At 43.1% G+C, this 20,461-nt stretch overlaps 2 protein-coding genes across 2 annotated transcripts; one reads left to right on the forward strand and one right to left on the reverse strand.

Annotated features, from left to right (window-relative positions):
- Positions 1–1,062: 1,062 nt before the first annotated feature.
- On the reverse strand, positions 1,063–13,847 carry USE1 (unconventional SNARE in the ER 1). Its single transcript, XM_015809983.1, has 7 exons — positions 13,694–13,847; positions 5,747–5,796; positions 4,801–4,879; positions 4,532–4,679; positions 3,562–3,592; positions 2,397–2,559; positions 1,063–2,110 (listed from the first exon to the last, which is right to left on the reverse strand). Exons 1-7 carry the CDS (start codon positions 13,829–13,831, stop codon positions 1,928–1,930), a joined length of 792 nt encoding a protein of 263 aa, XP_015665469.1. The 5' UTR covers positions 13,832–13,847; the 3' UTR covers positions 1,063–1,927.
- Positions 13,848–13,929: 82 nt separating this feature from the next.
- RPL36 (ribosomal protein L36) lies at positions 13,930–19,311 on the forward strand. The gene is made up of 4 exons (XM_015810048.1): positions 13,930–14,019; positions 16,677–16,771; positions 17,683–17,817; positions 19,179–19,311. Exons 2-4 carry the CDS (start codon positions 16,679–16,681, stop codon positions 19,266–19,268), a joined length of 318 nt encoding a protein of 105 aa, XP_015665534.1. The 5' UTR covers positions 13,930–14,019; positions 16,677–16,678; the 3' UTR covers positions 19,269–19,311.
- The last annotated feature ends 1,150 nt before the right edge of the window (positions 19,312–20,461 follow it).

Genomic DNA, 20,461 nt, shown 5'->3' on the forward strand with positions numbered 1-20,461 from the left:
CTTAGCCATTTTAAGAGGCGTGGACTTCCAACTCCCAGAACAACCCAGCCAGCATTTACACAGCAGAAGGGATGGGTGTGTTACATTTCTGGCTAGGGTTTTAAAATGACTAAGTTTGGTAAGAATTGCCAGTCAAGATACATAGACTTTTATTAGTCTAAATTTATTGGCTACCCAAGGGCAGTGGACCAAGATTTGATCTGGGATCAGACGGGTTCTTTTATCTCAGCGAAGGACAAAAGTTACATTCTCATCCAGCAGTTTGACATTTCCATGATCTTACCATATGTTTACGACACTAGGAAAGTACCAAAGCTCTCTCCTCAAGGTTTGCAGGGCTCAGCCTTTACCTCAAAGAGCCTCTTGCATGCAACTTGCAAGAGAATACATCAGAGTAACAACAATTTATAATGTGCAAGTCGTGACATGGAGGTTGACAATGCAACAAACATACAGGCAATTCGGGTTAACTGCCAGCCTCATCTACAGCTTAATGAGCCGATTCCAAGTCAGCACTTTTCAACTGGGGAGGTAAGGGGTAGGAAATGGGGGGGAAGAGGCTCAGAAATTACAGCAGCAGCAGCAGCTTCTGTGTGAGCAGCAAAGGTGGTGACACTCCTCTCCCTGAAGGGATTACACTTTTTTGTGCCTATCCCTTCTGCTGTGTAAATGCCAAGTTAAAATGCTGAGGCCCAATTGGGGGAGTTGCTGTTTCCTACAGATTATTAACCACACTGCTGGTGCGGTACTTTCAGGATGGTTGTTAATGGAAAGTGCCCATAAAATACCTCCACCCACCCACTTCCTTGCTCTCTCTACCATTTCTCTGGAATGTGCAGAGGGAATAACATCCACAGTCCAGCCGACTATGAATTCATACTCAAGCTTACCTCTTATGTTCAGATGAGGCCCACTCTATCTTCAACTGAATTCTTCCCTTACGGCCTTGTTCTGACTCAATATATCAAATGAAAAAAAGGGGGTGCTGTCCTCAGCCTTACACTGCTGCAATGTAAGTTTAGAGAGGTCTAAACTTCCATGAAGCAGCACTCACTTCAAAGAGTCAACACTGACATACTTTTATTCTTCAAGGTCACATAACTGCCAATCACCCTGGAATGAATGTCTACCTAGAAATGTAACCATCTCCCCCAGAGTAAGTAATCCCCAGGGGGTACTAGCAAACTTGCATGTGAAATATACTCATGAAGGACTATTTCAGTATTCCAGAGCAAAGAAAATTGGGAAAGCTTCTATAGCCCTGGGTTGTTGTATGCTAATGAGTACTTTGTCAATGAACCCGATGACCAAAGCAATATTGTTGAGATGGTCTGTGAAAGGAAAGTAATTAAGAACAGCTAAGTATTACCTCCCCCCCCAGCACCATCCAACCTCAGTAGGTGAAGTCATATTCTATTTTCATGAGATTTCAATTCACCTACTCTGCTCCTCACCAGCAGCAAAGGAGAGTCTTTGTTGACTTATAATTCAGGAATGGAAAACTTTTGCTAACCAAGAGATTTGTTACTATTTTGCCCCCACAGTGAGTCACCAAATTCCTTGGGGGATTATTTGCTTATGAATAAGTATGTTAAGTTCAGAAGCCCCACTTCTATTGTTTCCCCCCCCCTTTTGTTATTTAAAACACTTGGGGAGCTGTAGGCCATACAAAGAGGAACTTCTGGGCTGTTGCATATGTCCCATAGGTTGCTTAATCCCACTATAACAATGCAGAAAGAGCTTTCCTATTGAGTCTTTCAAGCAGGAGGAAAACATTTTAGCTCAGATTCTATGAGAATCTGCAACAGAACTATTATCCCATTGAGCATTTTCACCAAGTTACAAAAGCCCAGCAAGGTTTGATGGGTTAAATGAAAAAGATAAAATAAGATAAGGAGCCAGGCTGCTGCTGACACCAGCCCAGAAATCATCTTAGTTTTGGGAAGATTCTAATGAACAGGATCATGCTGATGAAAATGAAACAGACAACGATCAACATTAGCCAGAGAAGCCAGTTGACAGATTTCTTGGCATGCTGCTCCAGGCGATCCGATTCAGACTTTAGTTTCTCAAAGTTATGGTCAGCCAGCTTGAGTGACTGCGTCAAGGTCTGAAACAAACAATAAAGTGTCACTGCTTTGAAAACCAGCAAAATGCAGGCAGGTGCAGGAAAAGGCACAAAATGCTGCTTTATTCCACATTACATCATTGGACAAACTCAACAAAAAATGCTTTTTCAGCAAAGGGGCAACTTGTAGTGCTCAAGTGCCATGCCAACAAGTGCTATTTCGCCCTCCCCTAATACTTTGACAAGGACAAGCACTTTCTCAAAATTAGACACAATTACAAAATAGCTGTATAGAGTTCATAGTTGTGGGGAGGGGGCTGGGCCGTACCTGGTTATCTTGCTTAATCACATTCTGTGCTACAAGAGTGTTGTTCTTGAGATTGCGCGCCAGGTGCAACATCTCTTCAGCTAACTTCTCCTGGATGTTGTGATGATGCTGCAGGACCGCATCCAGTTCAGCAGCTGACTGCTTCTCGTCAGGAAGTGGAGTCCTATGGGGAGAAAGATCTCCTTATTGATACACTTTAAAAAAAAACTGACCTATATACAATTGGTACCAATTGTGTATACTCAGATGTTTCATAAAAGGTCCAGAATACAAGAAAGAAGATATTAAATGCCCATGTCAGGTGAAAAGAAAAGCTACATTACGAATACAATATCTGTGTATGGCCATTCGATGCAACTGCATTCCTATTTGCATGTTGAAGTGGGATACTCAAAAATATCTTCCATATACCACTGAAACTCTCGTTGTCATGACCTTTAACTGGGTGAAAGGGTGCATCACAAGGTAACCGATTTTGAATCTATTTGGGGGCTAATTTACAGAATGTGCCCAAAATCCACGACTTTCCCAAAGTTGTGGCTCTTTCAGGGTTACTAACTGCTGTGGCCACAGTTTCCCAGCCAGTCTTGCAATTCCTTGCTCCCTCCTCCACCCAACAGTAGCTACTTAACTATCAAAAGGGAAGGGAAGGGAAGATTTTGGATACTATCAGATTCTTACAAGGAAATTCAATGGGAAAGCCAGCAAGAAGTCAGCAGTTCCTCCCTCCCCCTCCGCTTTTTTTCCCGTCCTTGGTCATTCTGTTCTTCTCTTAGGTAAAGTGGTGAGGGTGTCCACAGAGAATCATTTATCTTTATATTCCACAAGGTATAATGTGACTGCAAGCAGGTAATCACATACCCAAGGGCACACAGATTCCTTCCAAAACTGGAGATGGCAAAATTTTTGAGGAACAGAACTTTTCCATCTCCCAACAGAAACAAGACAAAACCCAGGCTTGTGTTTCTCATGAAACCATGGAACTAAGCGGCTGTATATAGTTTATTTTGAACTCTAGGCAGGGCAAAATTATTCTTAAGTATTACCCTTTTTCTCGTACCAATTTCCATTTCCCTGAAACTTCAAGGTATTTATGTAGTCTGAACAAAACGATTGCGACTCTTCCTTCCCCAATCCCCTTTCCTTGAAACTGCCAAATACTCACATGCGTTTCCTTAAATTTTTCTCTTCCAAATCTGTGTAGGGAAATATATATATATATATTTATACATACCCATTGTTATATTTATATCTATAAGCAATGAACAAATGCTCTTGTTCTGGAAATCAGTTTACCTAGTAAATCTTAAAAATATGTATTGATGCAAAGATACAAACAGAAATTATACATTTTTACGCATAAGAGGGAAGCCAGCAGTAAGGAAGAAAAAGGCAAGCTGACAGAGAATCAGAGGTGAGGAGGGGCATATAATTTAAAATGACATTTTCCCAGTATTTGCTGATGGGCAATGCAGCAGGCATATCTGGCTTCCTGGTTATACGCAGGAATTTTCAGGACAATCAGATAGGCATAATGATCCGTTGGGAATTCCCAGTGCTATAGTCCCAGATGAGAAATCAGTGGGAAATCTAATGAAGTAGGATATAAATAATCATGTGTTATGTTGCAGAATACTGGGGAGTTTAAATATTTTGTCCTGCAATCTCCAGAGTCCTTGCATATCCCACATGATCAGTAAACACTTACCACTGATATAGGAAGGGTCCTAGGAAGGCAGAAAGAGAGGAGAAACAACGAGTTCAGTAATAAATGGCATAAGAAGGGTCTTTGCAATTTTGAATCTCTTGACCTCTGCCAAATAACCTCAGTTCCTCTAGTCTAGACCCATAAAGTGAGAGTAAGGTACCACTTCATCCCATAGATCAAGAGCCAACTAGCTCCACCTAAATCAAGAGACCAAGGTCCCTCAGTTAATTATTTGACCTTGATATAAAAGATATTACAAAAAAACAAAGCAATTAGGGAAAAAGGAGGAGGGGGGAGGCAGAGAAAGTTGGGATGAAGAAAGCAGTACTACAGAGACTTGGGACAAATAGATGCCCAGAAGCAAAAATTAAAGAGGAACTGTTTTACGAGATGTGATTGTAGTGTTGGCTAAGAAGACATACTGTACCAAGCAGCTCATTCCTCATCTCGTCCATAAAGCGGGCCTTGGTCTGTAGATGCACGGTTTTCGTTGCTGGGGTCCGCTCCTTGGCAGTGGTAGGAGTTCTCCCGGGAGCCAAAAACTGATTTGCCAGCGCCTTCTCAGAAGATGATGACTGGAAAAAAAGAAAGAAAGCAAAAGGCACCTAATGACTGACCTCTCCCAACAGAGGGTCATTTCAGCAGAGGTTCTCCAAAAAGGTTAAAAAAGAAAAACCACACAAGGGAGGACCTTACCAATTTCTCTGCTTCTAGCAAGCCCTTTAAAAAATCCACCTTACGAGAATATTCATTCAGTACCTCAGGAGCTGGTTTGCTGAAACGAAAACACAAAGCTGAGACAAGAACTATAGAGAAAAATGCTCCTCATACATGTCTATGGAGATTCTCAATCATCCAGGTCACAATTGTCCCAAAGGCACTTTTTCAAGAGGCAGCTAGACTTTGTTTTTTTCCTTGAAGACATTTCGCTTATCATCCAAGAAGCGAAACGTCTTCAAGGAAAAAACAAAGGAAGTCCAGTTACCTATTCAAAAAGCATCTTTGAGGCTCCTCATGCATCTTCCTCTCTTTTCTCGTCCTCATGAAGTGGAGGGCTAGCTGGGAAGGTCTAACAAGGAGTGGAACTAAGATATGGCTCAATTCGACAGCAACAATAGCAAAATAAAAAAAAGCCCATAAAAATAATATTCTATATATTTGTGGCTTCGCACTCCATTTCCTTACCCGCATTGCCAGTAGTCGGGGATGATGGGAATTTAAGCTGTACATCTCCCATCTATGATACAGTGATTCAGGATTGTCCTTAGAGGCAATGAACAATTGCCACCAATTCCTGTTCTATATTGTCATTTTCTGGCTCATTTCCTATACCAGGTTCATTTCCAAGAATCTTTTGCAATATATGGCACATGGAAGCTAGAAGCTAGAAGTGAAATCTGATTACTACTTTGTGCTTGCCAAAATAACCTAATTAAAATGGAATTGATTACCACATAATGCTGAATATTCCCTGCAAAGACAGAACTGTAAGAGGCCTGGCATTAAAACTCTGAACATAAACCCCCAAATTCCAGTTGATGTGACGTCTATCTACCCATCCTATCTCACCTTCCTAGAACTATAAATTGGATTGGATCAGTACCGAAGCAGACCCATATAAATCCTAGAAAAAGCAACTCACCTGGAGTGTTTCTTCAATGTGAGTAACATCTCCTCCAGAGCAGCTACGTACTAAGAAGAAAATAAAAGGGCACATTTTGAATAACTGTAGCATAAATCTGTCAAATGTGGCCTTCTAGCCTCCAGTAAGGCAAGCCAAGCCCAAAACTGTGAGAGAATTTCTAGAAGCCTGGCACTCTGATAAATTAATATACATCAATCAAATCAATAGACACATAGACTTAAACAATATTTACCTATGCAAAAGAGACAATCAACAACCCCAAAAGGGAACAAAAAGACCAAAACACCTCCCCACCAGCAATCAGCACCCAAATAAGCATAGATTAACTCCAAGATTAACATCAGACCAACAATCAAGTGAACAACACCCCAATCAAGGAACTGTCAAACAAGCCAACAGTAAACAACCCAATCAACGAATCTCTAAGAGCAGCCCCATCAACACTGACAGGGCAAACCACTAGAATATAAACTGAGAGCAAACCCCACTCCTTACTAGCACTGATGATGTTACCTAGTTTGGTTAATGAAATGTCTGTAAGAAAATAACAAGCTAGAGAAAATAACAGAGGACCAACCCCTCCTCATTTCAACCCTGAGCTACAAATATTTTCCTTTATTGGCTCCAGGAATACATTAAAGCAGTTCTTCTTAACCTGGCAACTTTAAGATGGGTGGACTTCAGCTCCCAGAATTCCTCAGCTACAATACCGGGAGTTGAATTCCACCCATCTTAAAATTGCTAGTTGAGACTTCCAGTTTTGCGCCCGCAGCGCATGGCCGCGCAACAGCGGACCTCCGCTCCCCACGGCTAGTTTCTTCCTGCTTGGGGGACCCTACATGGGTCCGAAATTGCCCCGGAGAGGTGACTATGAAGGAGGAGCGGCCTGTTGATCACGAAGTGACGGCAACACTTCGTTTGATCTGGGGAAAGCCCTTCGAACCCGACAGGAGAAAGGCTAGTGTGATCAACGTCTAGCCCAAGTGCTTGCAGCCGAAGTCCCAGAGCATGAGCCTAAACATCGGTGAACAGCGTGCTTGGAATTGGTGAGAGTACTGATCTTCTTTCTTTATTTACTATATAAATCCTTGAAAGTTCCCCAAAGCAAGAAAACCTCCAGAAGTGAAGGGAGGGGACTATATCCCCATTCCCTTACAGATGGAAGGGGTGAATTAATATTAAAGGAGGGAAGAAATATATTAAAATTTGATTTAAAATATTTCAGCCTGGACAAATTTAGGAACTAAAAAACTGTGAAGATTATACCCTAATTTTTTTTGATGGAATTATAAAAATATATAACAAAAATAACTTTTTGACTGAAAGAAAAACTGAAAAAAGAAATAACTGCTGACATCTAGTGAAGACTCAGAGAATACAACTCTAACAATAAGGACTCAGAAAGCGAACAAAAATTATAAAAATAGGATGTATGCTGAACTAATGAAATGATGGTTATGAGAATAATATAAGCTGAAAAAAATGTTATATATATAGATTATTATCATTTGTATAAATATAAAAAATGCCTATATCTAATCATTTATATATTGAAAATATTAAGAATTATATTTTGGCTAAGGTTGAAGAAGAATACAAACGGGAGAAGGGAAGATCAAAGAAATGTATCATTAATTAATATATTAATTATGGAATTATCAAATTTTATTATTATTGATTGTTAATTAATTATCATTGTCCTTTTTTTTCTTGTTAAAATATAAACCAAGACAACACGCTGTACACCAGGCACTGGAGATTGTTATAGTTAAAAAATAATAAAATATCTATAAAAAAAAAAAAATTGCTGATTGAAAACTACTGCATTAAAGCATGAAAACTCAAAAGTAGCCTTGATTGTGTTGCCGTCTGTTGTAGCATTACCTCCCAGGACTATAATGAGGACAGAACAAAATGCAGCCTTAAGTGGGCAACTACTAGTGCAGGGGTGGGGAACCTTGGCTCTTTTATGACTTGTGGACTTCAACTCCCAGAATTCATGAGCCAGTCATGCTGGCTCAGGAATTCTGGGAGTTGAAGTCCACAAGTCATAAAAGAGCCAAGGTTCCCCACCCTTGTACTAGTGGTTTGAAAGGATGCTTTTTAGATGAGAAACTTGGGGCGGTCCTAAAGGACTGAAGCAATGCCAACCCTAATTAGTTTTCCAGAACTTGATATGCCTGAATTTGGCAGATAAGGGGAAAAATGATAAACGAAAGCGTATACCTCCCATTGTAATAGCAACCCCACCTTTTCCTCCAGCCCGCCACCCTCAGCCTTAAGAGGCGAACAGGAATTTACACGTCTCCCCAAAAAGGAAAAAAAAAGAGTAAGCCATGGGGCATCAAGCCAAATGCCACACTGGCGCCAATGATGTTTCTCTGAGGAGTGAGGAGAAAAAGGTATTGCCTGTAAAACAGAGGTGAGCTGTTCATAGCTAGATCCCTATTTGGAAGCTTCTTTGTAAAACTGAACATCTGCTTCCTTCCAAGGAATACATCAGAACGCAGAAGCAACCCTTCCCCAGTTCTGGTAAAGCCATTGTGCTTCTCTCTGGCACTGGTGACTCTCCAGCAAAGAGAATCCTTTCTAATTGGAACGAGGCCTATTTTAAAGCTTCACAGAGGAGGCTAATGGCACGCAATAGATTTCCGCAGTGTTTTCAGCCTGGGGAACTGTACTTCAGTCTTCAAACAATACAGGAGGCTGCAGGCAGTGTTGATAACACTGTGATGTTTTGAGTGCTCTATGGCCAGAAATTTGCCACAAAAATTTAGTGGTGGGATCTTAGTGCACTTTCGGTCAGGTGAATCAAAGCCTTAGCGGCCATCCTAACTTAGCTCCAGACTGCAATGACAAGAGAAGCCCGCAGATAGCCAAGAAGTGGCACCCATAGTGGCTTTTCCCTAATGAAATCAGGCCAAAGTTGGACCAGGAACTAGCATTCTTTTTCCAGCTATTAAGATTGATAGCGACTTCCCTTTAATTCCAGTTTCTGAAACTGGGAAATTGCCTGTGAACAGAACATTCTGTCAATGTTAACAGCAGTCAGTAAGTTTTATCTGCTAAGAACCTACAATATATATCACCTTTGTTTTAAAAGCCAACTGAGGTTCTGACTATATTCTACAAATTAGAAAAACTAAGGCTGCAATGCAGTGTACAATGTACTAATTCCTAATGCATTCAGCAGTTGTTTCTGAGTAAACAGTCATGGGATTTCTAGAGATGTAGTTCTCTTAGCACGCCACAGTAAAAATAACTAGGTCTTATGTCACCTTAAAGTTGTATTAACTAACAAATACACAATCTATTTCATCAGATGTAAAGTGAAATTTACTGTATTATAATTCATAACAGCTTACACTATAACACATGTGTTTATTTTTAAAGTGCTGTAAGATTCTCTCAGTTTAAGAACATCAATCTGTAAAAAAAACAACACAGTTTTTTAAAAATGTAATTATTTAGAAACTACATCCTAAGGAAGTATGATCAAAAATTATTCCCATAAACTAAGCATAGTTTGCTAATAACCAATCGTATATTTCACATCAAATCCCTTCTCTGCATCAGAATGTGAAGTGATACAATAACAAAACTGGATTCTCTTTTAGTCTCACAATTATGACACTATAATTTGACAGCTAGCATCTGATCTGGCTCTCAGTTAACCAATGACCTCATCAGAATAGAATAGAATAGAATAGAGCTGGAAGGGATCTTGGAGGTCTTCTAGTCCAGCCCCCTGCTCAAGCAGGAGAACTATACCATCTCAGAAGGTGATTGTCTAGTCTAGTCTCTTCTTAAAAATCTCCAGTGACGGAGCGCCCACGATTTCTGGAGGCAAGCTGTTCCACTGGTTGATTGTTCTCACTGTCGGGAAGTTTCTCCTTAATTCCAGGTTGAATCTCTCTTTGGTCAGTTTCCAACCATTGTTTCTTGTCCTTCCCTCTGGTGCTCTGGTGAACGTGATTCCCTCTTCCTTGTGGCAGCCCCTCAGATACTGGAATACTGCTATCATGTCTCCCCTATTTCTTGAACATTTTCTTTAGACTAGCCAAACCCAAGTCCCGCAGCCATTCTTCGTATGTTTTAGTCTCCAGGCCTTGGATCATCTTAGTTGCACTTTTCTGAATTTTTCCCAAACTCTCAATATCTTTTTGTGATATGGTGATCAAAATTGGCTGCAGTATTCCGGGTGTTTAGTTTCTGAGCAGGCTGCAAAAACTCTAAATCATGACATCTGAGTTTGTGTCAATGACAAATGAACTACATTAACAGGCTGTGGAATACCCAAGTATGTTATTATGCTTTAGGACAGTTTTTTCCTTCTATGCTACATTCTGAAATAGAAATCAATATTTGAAAGGATTTAGGATTAAATATTAATAATAGAAAACAATGTGGCTCAGAATGCTCAAGAACCAAAGCAAAACTGAACTTAAAAGGTTTCATTTACTTAATTTACTTCACTTGTTAGATGCTGGTTATGACTTTAAACTCCTTCATGGATTACTGCCTTGTCATGGCGAAGGGGCTTGCGTAACTCAATGAAGGTATGAGCTATGCCATGCAGGGCCACCCAAGACGGACAGGTCATAGCAGAGAGTTCTGACAAAATGTGATCCACTGGAGAAGGAAATGGCAACCCACTCCAGTATCTTTGCCATGAAAACCCCATGGACAGTACCAAAAGGGCAAAAAGATATGACGACTCCAGAAGATGGTAGAGGACAGGAAGGCCTGGAGTAAAGTTGTCCATGGGGCTGCGATGGGTCGAACACTACTTCGCAACTAACAACAACAAAATTACTTTAAAGCCATACATGACATGGGGCCAGGTTACCTATGGAACCGTCTTTGTCCCATTACATTAGCCTGTCCCACCCAGTCAAGCAGAGAAAGTATGTTGCGCACCCCGTCAGCCAAAGAATTCCAACATGTGAGGTCTAGGACAGGGGTCCCCAACCCCCTGGCCATGACCCACTTGAGCCCTTCGGAACCGGATCGCAGAAGTGCCAGGCAAGGGCGTGGGTGCATTGCCTCGCCCACCAGCCGCCAGTGTGCAAAGCCGAAAAGGTTGGGGAACTCTGGTCTAGGAAGAGAGTCTTTTCTATTTAACCACTGCCATGTGGGACATTGGCGCACCCAAATGTGAGGTGGGCCCCCCACTCTCCTGGCCTTTCAGAAAGGTGCGAAAACATGGCTCTGCGGCCTTGATTGGGATGCAGAGGAGCATGCAGTCATATGACTGTTTATCGCCTTGAAAGCCCTCCCTCCGCCTTTTAATTAATTTTTAACACTGAATTTTAATCGTCCTTGCCTCTGTTAAATTTTTCATTGTATATATTCCTTTTATGTTTTAATATTTTACTTGTACACTACCCAGAGTTCCTCTGTGAGGGAGATGGGCGGTTTCAGAAGTTGATAAATAAAAATAAATTAAGGGTATTTCTTCCGTTACTCGTAGGGAAACAAATGATGGTCAGCTGATCATTCCATTCCAAGCAGTCAGTATTAAAATTATGCCTTGACAATGTGATGCCTGTATCTGGTTGTTTTCTCTTTCTATTTTCAGCCTGTCTTTAGATTGTGTGGCAGAAATTGTCTGGCTTTTAATCAATTTGGCATAAGCCATGCTCAGAGCCTTTTTCAGTGAAAAAAAGTTAAAAAGGCTTTCCTAAACGATAACAATACATTGGCACGTTTACATTTACATGTTCCAAGATGAATTTAATTAAGAGAATGTCTCTTGGCACTGACTATCCTAAAGCTTCATAGCAGGTATCTGAATGGGTGTTGCCAATCCAAGCCAAGATTTGCACCACCCTTAGTGGACTCCATGACGTGGCAACCTGATATTGGAAAAGGCTCATTTCCTCCCATCTCTTTCATCACAAAATAACAGACTGGTTATCAGTTGTATGTTGGACAGAGGGAGACACCCAGTGGAGATTGGCAGTCTAACCATCATATATTATGCACAATTGATATCAGTTTATAGATGCTCATATATCTCATGAATATTCATGAGAAAAAAAAGGAAGGAAGGAAGGAAGGAAGGAAGGAAGGAAGGAAGGAAGGAAGGAAGGAAGGAAGGAAGGAAACATACCGAAGAAGTGACTTCTTACAATGAAAATTTACTGCCAAATTATTATACTGAATCTACTGGGAAAATTAATGCACTTTATGGGTATTAACATTTTATTTAAACATCTTTCTTCTACAAATCCTCTGTAAGTTGCTATCCTTTTTTCTTTGGGAAATAATCCTTTTGTACTAAAGAGCTCTGAGGCCTCAAAACATAACACCAAACAGAATAGCAGCAATAGGACAAGTACAGCATGCTACCGTAGTATTAAGGGGGCAACAGCTTTTCAGAACATTTAACAACATAATACATGCAACCCTACTGTGTCATGTATATGAACATTCATTATTTATTACCCATTATTTTAAATTATTTGCTCAATGCACTTACTTCCAACTGAATCATGTGCATCTACAATGGGTTACCGTGTCTTAAATACTGACCCATTCATATAACATACTTGGCTTAGCATTTTATGTGAACTCAGGTTTGTTTAACTATAATTTATTGGATGAATAGAGTAACAGTGTTGAAAGGGACATTGAAGGTCCAACCCCCTGCTCAAGCAGGAGACCGTATACCATTCCGGAGAAATGGCTGTCCAATCTCTTCTTAAAAATCTCCAGTGATAGAGAACCCACAACTTCTGGAGGCAAGACATTCCACTGATTGTTTTCACTGTCGGAAAATTTATCCTTAATTCTAGGTTGGATCTCTCCTTGATAAGTTATCATCCGTTACTTCTTGTCTTGCCCTCAGGTGCTCTGAGGAATAGCCGACCCTGACCCTCTCTTCTTTGCAACAGTCCCTCAGATATTGGAAGACTGCTATCTTGTCACCCCAAATCCTTCTATTCTTTAGACTAGACACAGTCAGTTCCTGCAACATTTCAAATGTTTTAATCTCCATCCCCTTAAACATCTTTGTTGCTCTTGTCTGCATTCCTTCTAGAGTTTCAACATCTTTTTTGTATCACGGTGGCCAAAACTGGACTGAAAAACTAGACTCTATAACAGGGTTTCCACTGACCTAGCTTACACTGTATTAAACCAAAATAGTATTTGTTTGAGCTTAGTCTGCTATGCAAACAAGCACTTACTTGGTTGGTTAACCAAGATCTGAATCAAATTGTAGTTTATACAATGCAAATCATGCATGAACGCCGTATGCGAGTGCAGTCGCTGCACGATGGGCTAAAACTAAGAGTGGCTTCCAACATTAACAGCAGCCCACGCAGCACCTAGTTAAGCAAGCCTGATTTTAAACAGCTAAGTAATATCAGATCGAGTAGATCAGTGTTTCTCAACCTTGACCATTTTAAGGCATGTGGACTTTAACTCCCAGAATTCCACAGCCAGCATTGCTGGCTGTGGAATTCTGGGAGTTGAAGTCCACATGCCTTAAAATTGTCAAACAAATATCTACTCAGCAGATATTTGGATGGGAAACCAGGATATTCCACAGCGGCAGTTAGATTGGGAAGTTAAGAAAAAACAAAAACTGGAAGAAGCCGGTGGCAAACTGATTCAAAGGTTAAGCCAAAACCTAACACGGGGTGTCCACGTAATCGCTAGGAAACCCCTCTGACTTGGCTTTATGTTGGGAGAGCCCTGCCAGAGACTACCGAGCGTTGCAAATGCAAACATTCTGCCATAAAATAATACAATGGTACGGGACGGTTCCTTATTGAAAAGCAAACGATGCATTTATTTCATAGGATAAAAGTCGCGATTCAGTTGAACAGGGCAGGCAGGCAGGCAGACCACTCAGTGCTACCATGCAGAGCAAAAAATACAACCCGTGTCAAATCTCTGCCTGTGCCTGTCATCCCCCCCCCCCCGTCTCCGGACCTTGTCCAATCGCCACTCGTCCGGATTTCGTTTATCGGCCGCCATCGCTTCACAACGGCTCAACAGTCGGACCAGCTTCAGTTCTGCACGCGGCACCGGCATCGAACCCAGCCCAGCCTCCATGGTCACCGTCTTCATCGCTTTCGCCTGACCCGGATTGAAAGAACCGTCAGCCCTCCACTACTTCCCGTTGAACCCAGTAGCCCCTCTGGTCTCCTCTATGCTCCGGTGGTGCGGGGTGGGGACTGTAGCGGAAGCGGGTTGTATTGCGCGCGCAGCTTCGGCTTTCCTCTTCCGGCGGGGCCTTTGCGGCAGAACTAGGGAAGGTGAGTTGTTTCGCTGGGGGATGGAGGGTCTTGGAGGATCGGGGTCCATCCGTTCGCGCGGAGCAGTCGAGGAGGCCTGGAAGTGCCAGGCGGGCTAAAGGAAGGAGGGTTGTCTAGGCCCGGATCTGGCTGGGGGCAAAAGACGTGTCACAAAAGTGTCTTAGCGATGGCTGTCGGGTCCAGGAAAAGTCTAGGCGTTTAAGGCACGAGGGACTCGGAATAGAATAAACGGCTCCTGATTCGTTTCAGTTGGTAGATCTAAAAAAAAGTGCCTAACCGCGGGCTTTGGAGGGAGACAACAGGATTCAGCGTGGGGGGGGGGACATGAGAGCAGTGCACCAATATCTCAGGGGCTGCCCCAAAGAAGAGGGAGTCAAGCTATTTTCCAAGGCGCCTGAAGGCAGGACAAGGAGCAACGGATGGAAACTAACCAAGGAGAGAAGCAACCTAGAACTAAGGAGAAACTTCCTGACAGTTAGAACAATTAACCAGTGGAACAACCTGCCTCCAGAAGCGGTGAATGCTCCAACACTGGAAGTTTTTAAGAAGAGACTGGACAGCCATTTGTCTGAAATGGTATAGGGCTTCCTGCCTGAGCAGGGGGTTGGACTAGATGACCTCCAAGGTCCCTTCAAACTTTATCATTATTATTATTAGTGACGATTCCTTCCCCCAGGGGTAGGCAACCTTGGCTCTTTTATGACTCGTGGACTTCAACTCCCAGAATTCCTGAGCCAGCATGATTCCTGAGCCAGCATGATTCTGGGAGTTGAAGTCCACGAGTCATAAAAGAGCCAAGGTTGCCTACCCCTGCCCAAGACTGTAATTCGGACTTACACGAGTTCCTTCTTGCCTCTGCTTCTTATACGTCACGGTCTTCTAAGGTTGACGCGATTCGTAAATATCATAAACAAAAATGATAAAAGCACGAAACAAATGGCTCAAAACAGTTGGGTTGGGTGTTTTAAAAGGAAAGAAAAGAGTCCCAGATTCTTTTATCGTTTCCTGAGTCAACAATCATTCTTGCTTATTCTCAGTTAAAATATTATAGTCCGTGGCACCGTGCTACATCACTTCAAAGAGTAGACCCCGGAGAACATTACTATTGACCCTCCCCATTTTCCCCAACGTATACTGCCATTTAATCAGGGAGAGGCATCCAAAGCAGAGACTTTGTCATTTCCACTCTAAACCCCACCGCAAACTTTTCTCTTTTCTTAAAACAAGTAAAATGACTGGAAAAAGCAGCTTAGTAGTGCATACACACAAGTGCATGTTGGTAGAATCTTCACTTATTACAGTACCTGGTACAACTTTAGACTGCTTTTAAGCAATAACTTAACCTGTACTGGTGATGGTCAGAAGGACAGCTATATTGGATCAGATCTGTTGCACATGCTTAGCATGGTAGAAATACAGGGTGACTTGCCACTGTGCCCTTGGATCAGATCTGTGTTTCTCACAACCCGGGCTAAGTTGTATAAACTTCAACTCCCAGGATTCCCCAGGACTGCCTGATCCGGTATTCTGTTCCCATGTTGACCTGCTAGTTGTCTCTAGGAATCTTGCAAGTAGGGTATCAATGCAAAACATTCTCTAATTTCTGTTTCTTAACTGGTATCGAGAAGATCGTTTCAATCCTTTTTAATGACTGGCGTTGTTTCCTACACTCACTTTAGTTTGTGGAAAGGTAGCTAATTACCCAGGACAGCTTTTCACCAGTGGCTGTTAATTGTCTAATGTCTTATTTTATATCGATGCCAGGAAACAAAAATGTTTAATGAAATTAATCTCCAATCAATCATTATTTTATAATTCTCAGTATATTTGTGAGGTTATAAGTCTGGTTTGACCATTTTGATAACAACTCTTTTATTTGGGGTGTTGTGTTGAAATAGAACTGTGGATCTTTCTAAAATCTTTCTGAAAGACTAATAAATGGGAAAAAAAGTAAATCCATCAGTATAAATAAATACTATGGTTAGGAAGGACTGTGCTGGGCTTTGAAAGCCAAAAGGTTCTTCAGAGGACATATAGCCTGTCTCTGAAACTAAGGAGTTGCAGCCATATCTTCTCCTGAGATTGTACTGCTGTCCTCTGTTGCTATAGGGCAGGGGTAGGCAACCTTGGCTCTTTTATGACTCATGGACTTCAACTCCCAGAATTCCTGAGCCAGCATGGCTCAGTTTGGAAACCTCTCTCTTTCCCCTCAGCATGGCTGATTCAGGAATTCTGGGAGTTGAAGTCCACGAGTCATAAAAGAGCCAAGGTTGCCTACCCCTGCTATAGAGTCATCCAGGAAAAGATATATTGATAAATGGAGCTGCAGACAGTTTACATTCCAAAGGACTTGGCCTTCAATTCTGAAATGCTGCACATTCCTTGTAGGAAATTGAATTGGAAGCAAGAGACGCATTTTTATTTATTAGATTTTTATCCCGCCTTTATTGCTTTATAAGTAACTCAAAGCAGTGTACACACTAATACGCCTTCCTCCTACTTTTCCCACAAAAACAACCCTGTGAGGCGTTCCAGGAAAAGATAGTGGATCAGTTTTCTGGCATGAGTGGAAGAGCATGCTGACTGTCATCACTTTGGATGATTGGGGGAACAAAAAAGTACACAACTAATCATAACTACTCCCTGCTCTTTTCTAGCCATGGCGATCCGATATCCAATGGCCGTTGGCCTGAATAAAGGCCACAAAGTGACCAAGAATGTGTCTAAACCCCGACACTGTCGACGTCGTGGGGTAAGTGTGGACTTTGGAGCAGGTGGGAGAAGAGTCATAAAGTAGTGCAGCAGTCACCACCCTCTCTAGCTCCATGGACTGGCAGCAGCGGGGGAGGGTGAGGACGGTTTTGTGCGCGCAACCTAATTCCTGCACACATGCAAATAAAGAGGTTTGCATGCTCACCGGCTGCTTGTGTGGTCCGGTTCCTAACGGGCCATGGATCACTCTCAGTTTGCAGCCCGGGGATTGGGGACCCCTAAAGTAGCAGACTCTGCAAGCCCTCCTTATTCCTGATTCTGAATCACTTTAGGATAATGGGAACAGTTCTTTGGGTTTGACCTTATTTGAAAGTTGCCTTGAATCTATGAAAAAATAAATGGCTAACAAGATTCTAATAGAAAAGGGCTGTGGCTTGTACTTAGGTGTCACATTCAGTCCCCAGCATCTCCAGCAAAAAAAGGGCCTCGGGTACTGACAAACATATGAAAGATGTTTGGTGTAGAAGAATGTTTGTATATCACTCAAGATTTGTTCTTCCAATGCTTTCTTGGAGGATGTATTGCAGCATCTTACATTGCTATCCCAGCAATTCGGAGCAGTCTGTCACAATACATCTGGGTGAAGAGTCTGCCTAGGACAGGAGGCCTCCGACTTACCTCCTCGGTTGTTATTTTCTCATTGTTGTAGATCATAAGCTCCTAAAGAGTAGAAACATTACTATTGCCTAGTCTTCCTATCCTGATGCTACCTTGGAATTCTGAAAGTTGTACATCTGGATGGTACCACCTTAGGGAAGGCTTTAAAGACATGCTTCTATGTCTATGCGTGTTAAAAGTAGAAGGCCCTTATGTGGGAACTTTTCTTTCTAAAAAACCAGTGCCTCCTCCCTATGGAAATTTGTTGCACTGTTGTTTTTTTTCTCCAAACAGCGGCTGACCAAACACACCAAATTTGTGCGGGACATGATCCGAGAAGTGTGCGGTTTTGCGCCATATGAGAGACGAGCGATGGAGTTGCTCAAAGTCTCCAAAGACAAGAGAGCTCTGAAGTTCATAAAGAAAAGGGTGAGTGTTGCGCAGAGGAGATGGTGGGTCATTGAGAGCCTGTAAGGTGGTCCATTAAGGGCAGAACCAAGAACCATCAGAGGAAGGTGCTTCCTTTGCGTTGTGTGGGACGTTGTGTTCCTGCCCTCTTTCATTCATTGTCACCATGAATAGAGCACCAGGAAGGAGTGGTCACATCACACAGTTCCAGTTGAGAAAGGAGACCATTTGCCCCCTTTGTAGTTAAGATCAGCCTGGCCAGTCTCAGTGCTATGAAGCGAAGCAGCATCAAGCACGATTGTCCCTTGGATGGCACCTCTAAAAATTGCCAGGGCTGTTGATCAAAGAATCCCAGAATTTTAGACATTGACAACTTATTTGTATTGCTGTCGAGAAAACTGCAGGGATGTATCCATTTAAGTCACAGGAAGTTGAGCTTGATTCAAGATTTCCTTGATTCAAAAATAGCTGAGAACTGGCAGCTTGTAGAGATAGGGGCCAGGTAGAGGTCGTGAGCAGCAAACTGCCCTTCCAAAGTCTGCGTGCCTCTTCTCTCTACATCAGTGTTTCTCAACCTTGACAACTTTAAGATGTGTGGACTTCAACTCCCAGAATTCTCAACCTTGACAACTTTAAGATGTGTGGACTTCAAACCCCAGCTATGCTGGCTGGGGAATTCTGGGAGTTGAAGGCCACACATCTTAAAGTTGTCAAGGTTGAGAAACACTGCTCTACATGATCTCATCCATTCACATTGCCATGGCAATGTGGGAAACTACCCCAGGCTGATACAATGACCTCACCTACCTGATATCAGCTAGGTTACATCAACAGGATGTGGTAGAAACTGCTCCCTGGCTGGGGCCTCCTAGCTGGTATATTCTTAAGGATTGGCAAGGGATTTCACCAATAGAAATGCTGTTGCTATGCTGATGCCATCTTACTTTATGCTATTTGGAATACCTGTATAAAAAGGAATAAACACTGCGAAGGCAGTCAGCCATATTTGCACCCTGCAATGACTGAGCACTGATTCCTTCAGCAGCTGTTGTAAAAGTGGCTGGGAGGCAATCCAAAACAGCCAGGATAATTAAGTTGTCTGGCACTGGGGAACACCAGCCATGTTCCAAACAATCTGGCCTAGCGTCTCTTAAGGCCTGGCCTTTTCTTAACTCCAGAATGTTTTGCTTTTCCTGGAAGAAACAGGGAATCGGGCTGGGTCCCTGACATAACGGCCAGCGAGTTCAGAGTGATTTGCCGGGACTTTTTTTCTTTTTCTTCTACTTGGCATATTCTCCAGACAATTTCTTTCACACAAGTCTATTCTTTCTGCCAAGTTTCTGGCTCTAGATGCCAACACATTTTGCTCCTTATCCTCACAGGTAGGGACTCACATTCGTGCCAAGAGGAAGCGTGAAGAACTCAGCAATGTCCTGGCAGCAATGAGAAAAGCAGCCGCCAAGAAGGACTGAATTCTACCTCCTTGTTCCCAATAAAGCTTATTTCATAAGCCCAGCAGTGTGTGGAGCATTCTTTGGATTAAGTTATAAATTCAGATTTGAAAAGCTCACCTTGGAGTTGTTTAGGATTTAGGTCAGTGATGGCGAACCTTTTAGAGACCGAGTGCCCAAACTGTAGCCACAAACCCACTTATTTATCGCCGGGTGCCAGGTGGGCGTGGCCCACTGGGTGGGCATGGCTGTGGTGCTCATGGCAGACTGGGTGGGTGTGGCCAAGGTGGGCGTGATCACCTCAATGTTGCTCGTGGGGAGGGACACCTGTGGGGGCTGGGCAGGGTTGGGGGAAATCCAGGGGATCTCTGGCAGGTGGGGCAGTGGGCAGGAGGCTCGTCCTGTGGGGTAAGGCAAGGCGAGGCAGGGCGGGGTAGCCATTGTCGCAGGGCAAGGCGAGGCAGGGGCCGGGGCGGCTGCTGCCTGACACCATCAGCCCTGCACACAAAGGCCAGCGAGCGCATGGGTGCTGGGATGCATCCAGCCACGTGGACCTCGGCGAGTTAGCGGGCGGCTGGTTGAAGAGGGACGGTTGCCATCTCCGGGGCATGGCGCATGTGCCCACAGAGAGGGCTCTGAGTGCCGCCTCTGGCACGCGTGCCATAGGTTCGCCACCACTGATTTAGGTGATCATCATCACCCTGAAATTTACAGAGTGATGGAAAGGCTGTTTATGTAACATCAAACCATGCAGATCAGCAAACTATAAGATATACCATGTGTCTAATGCAGTGGTTCTCAACCTTTTTAATGCCGTGACCCCCAACTGGTCGTAAGTCGAGGACTAAACCGGTCGTAAGTCGAGGACTTTCCCTGCCCGGGAGCGCCGCACATGTGTGGTTCCGCCCCCTGCGCCGGCTGAGGCGTAGCTGGCAAGTGGCAGAGACGGAGCAGGCCAACCACCAGCTGGCCCAGCTCAAGGGAGGTAAGGCACCCGCCGGAAAAGGGGGGAAAAAATGGCGGACAAAAAAATGGCGGACAGCCTTGCTTGGCGACCTTCGTGAAATGGTCGATCGACCCCAAATGGGGTCGCGACCCATAGGTTGAGAACCGCTGGTCTAATGGATACATTTAGGTATAGTGAACTTTTATTTGTTTGTGCTTTAGTATGTCATGTGAGCGCAATTGCTATAGCTTTTTACTTGATGTATAAA

Source organism: Protobothrops mucrosquamatus, unplaced genomic scaffold (assembly GCF_001527695.2).
Source record: "Protobothrops mucrosquamatus isolate PMUCROS unplaced genomic scaffold, P.Mucros_1.0 scaffold6, whole genome shotgun sequence".
In the NCBI taxonomy this organism is placed as follows: domain Eukaryota; kingdom Metazoa; phylum Chordata; class Lepidosauria; order Squamata; family Viperidae; genus Protobothrops; species Protobothrops mucrosquamatus.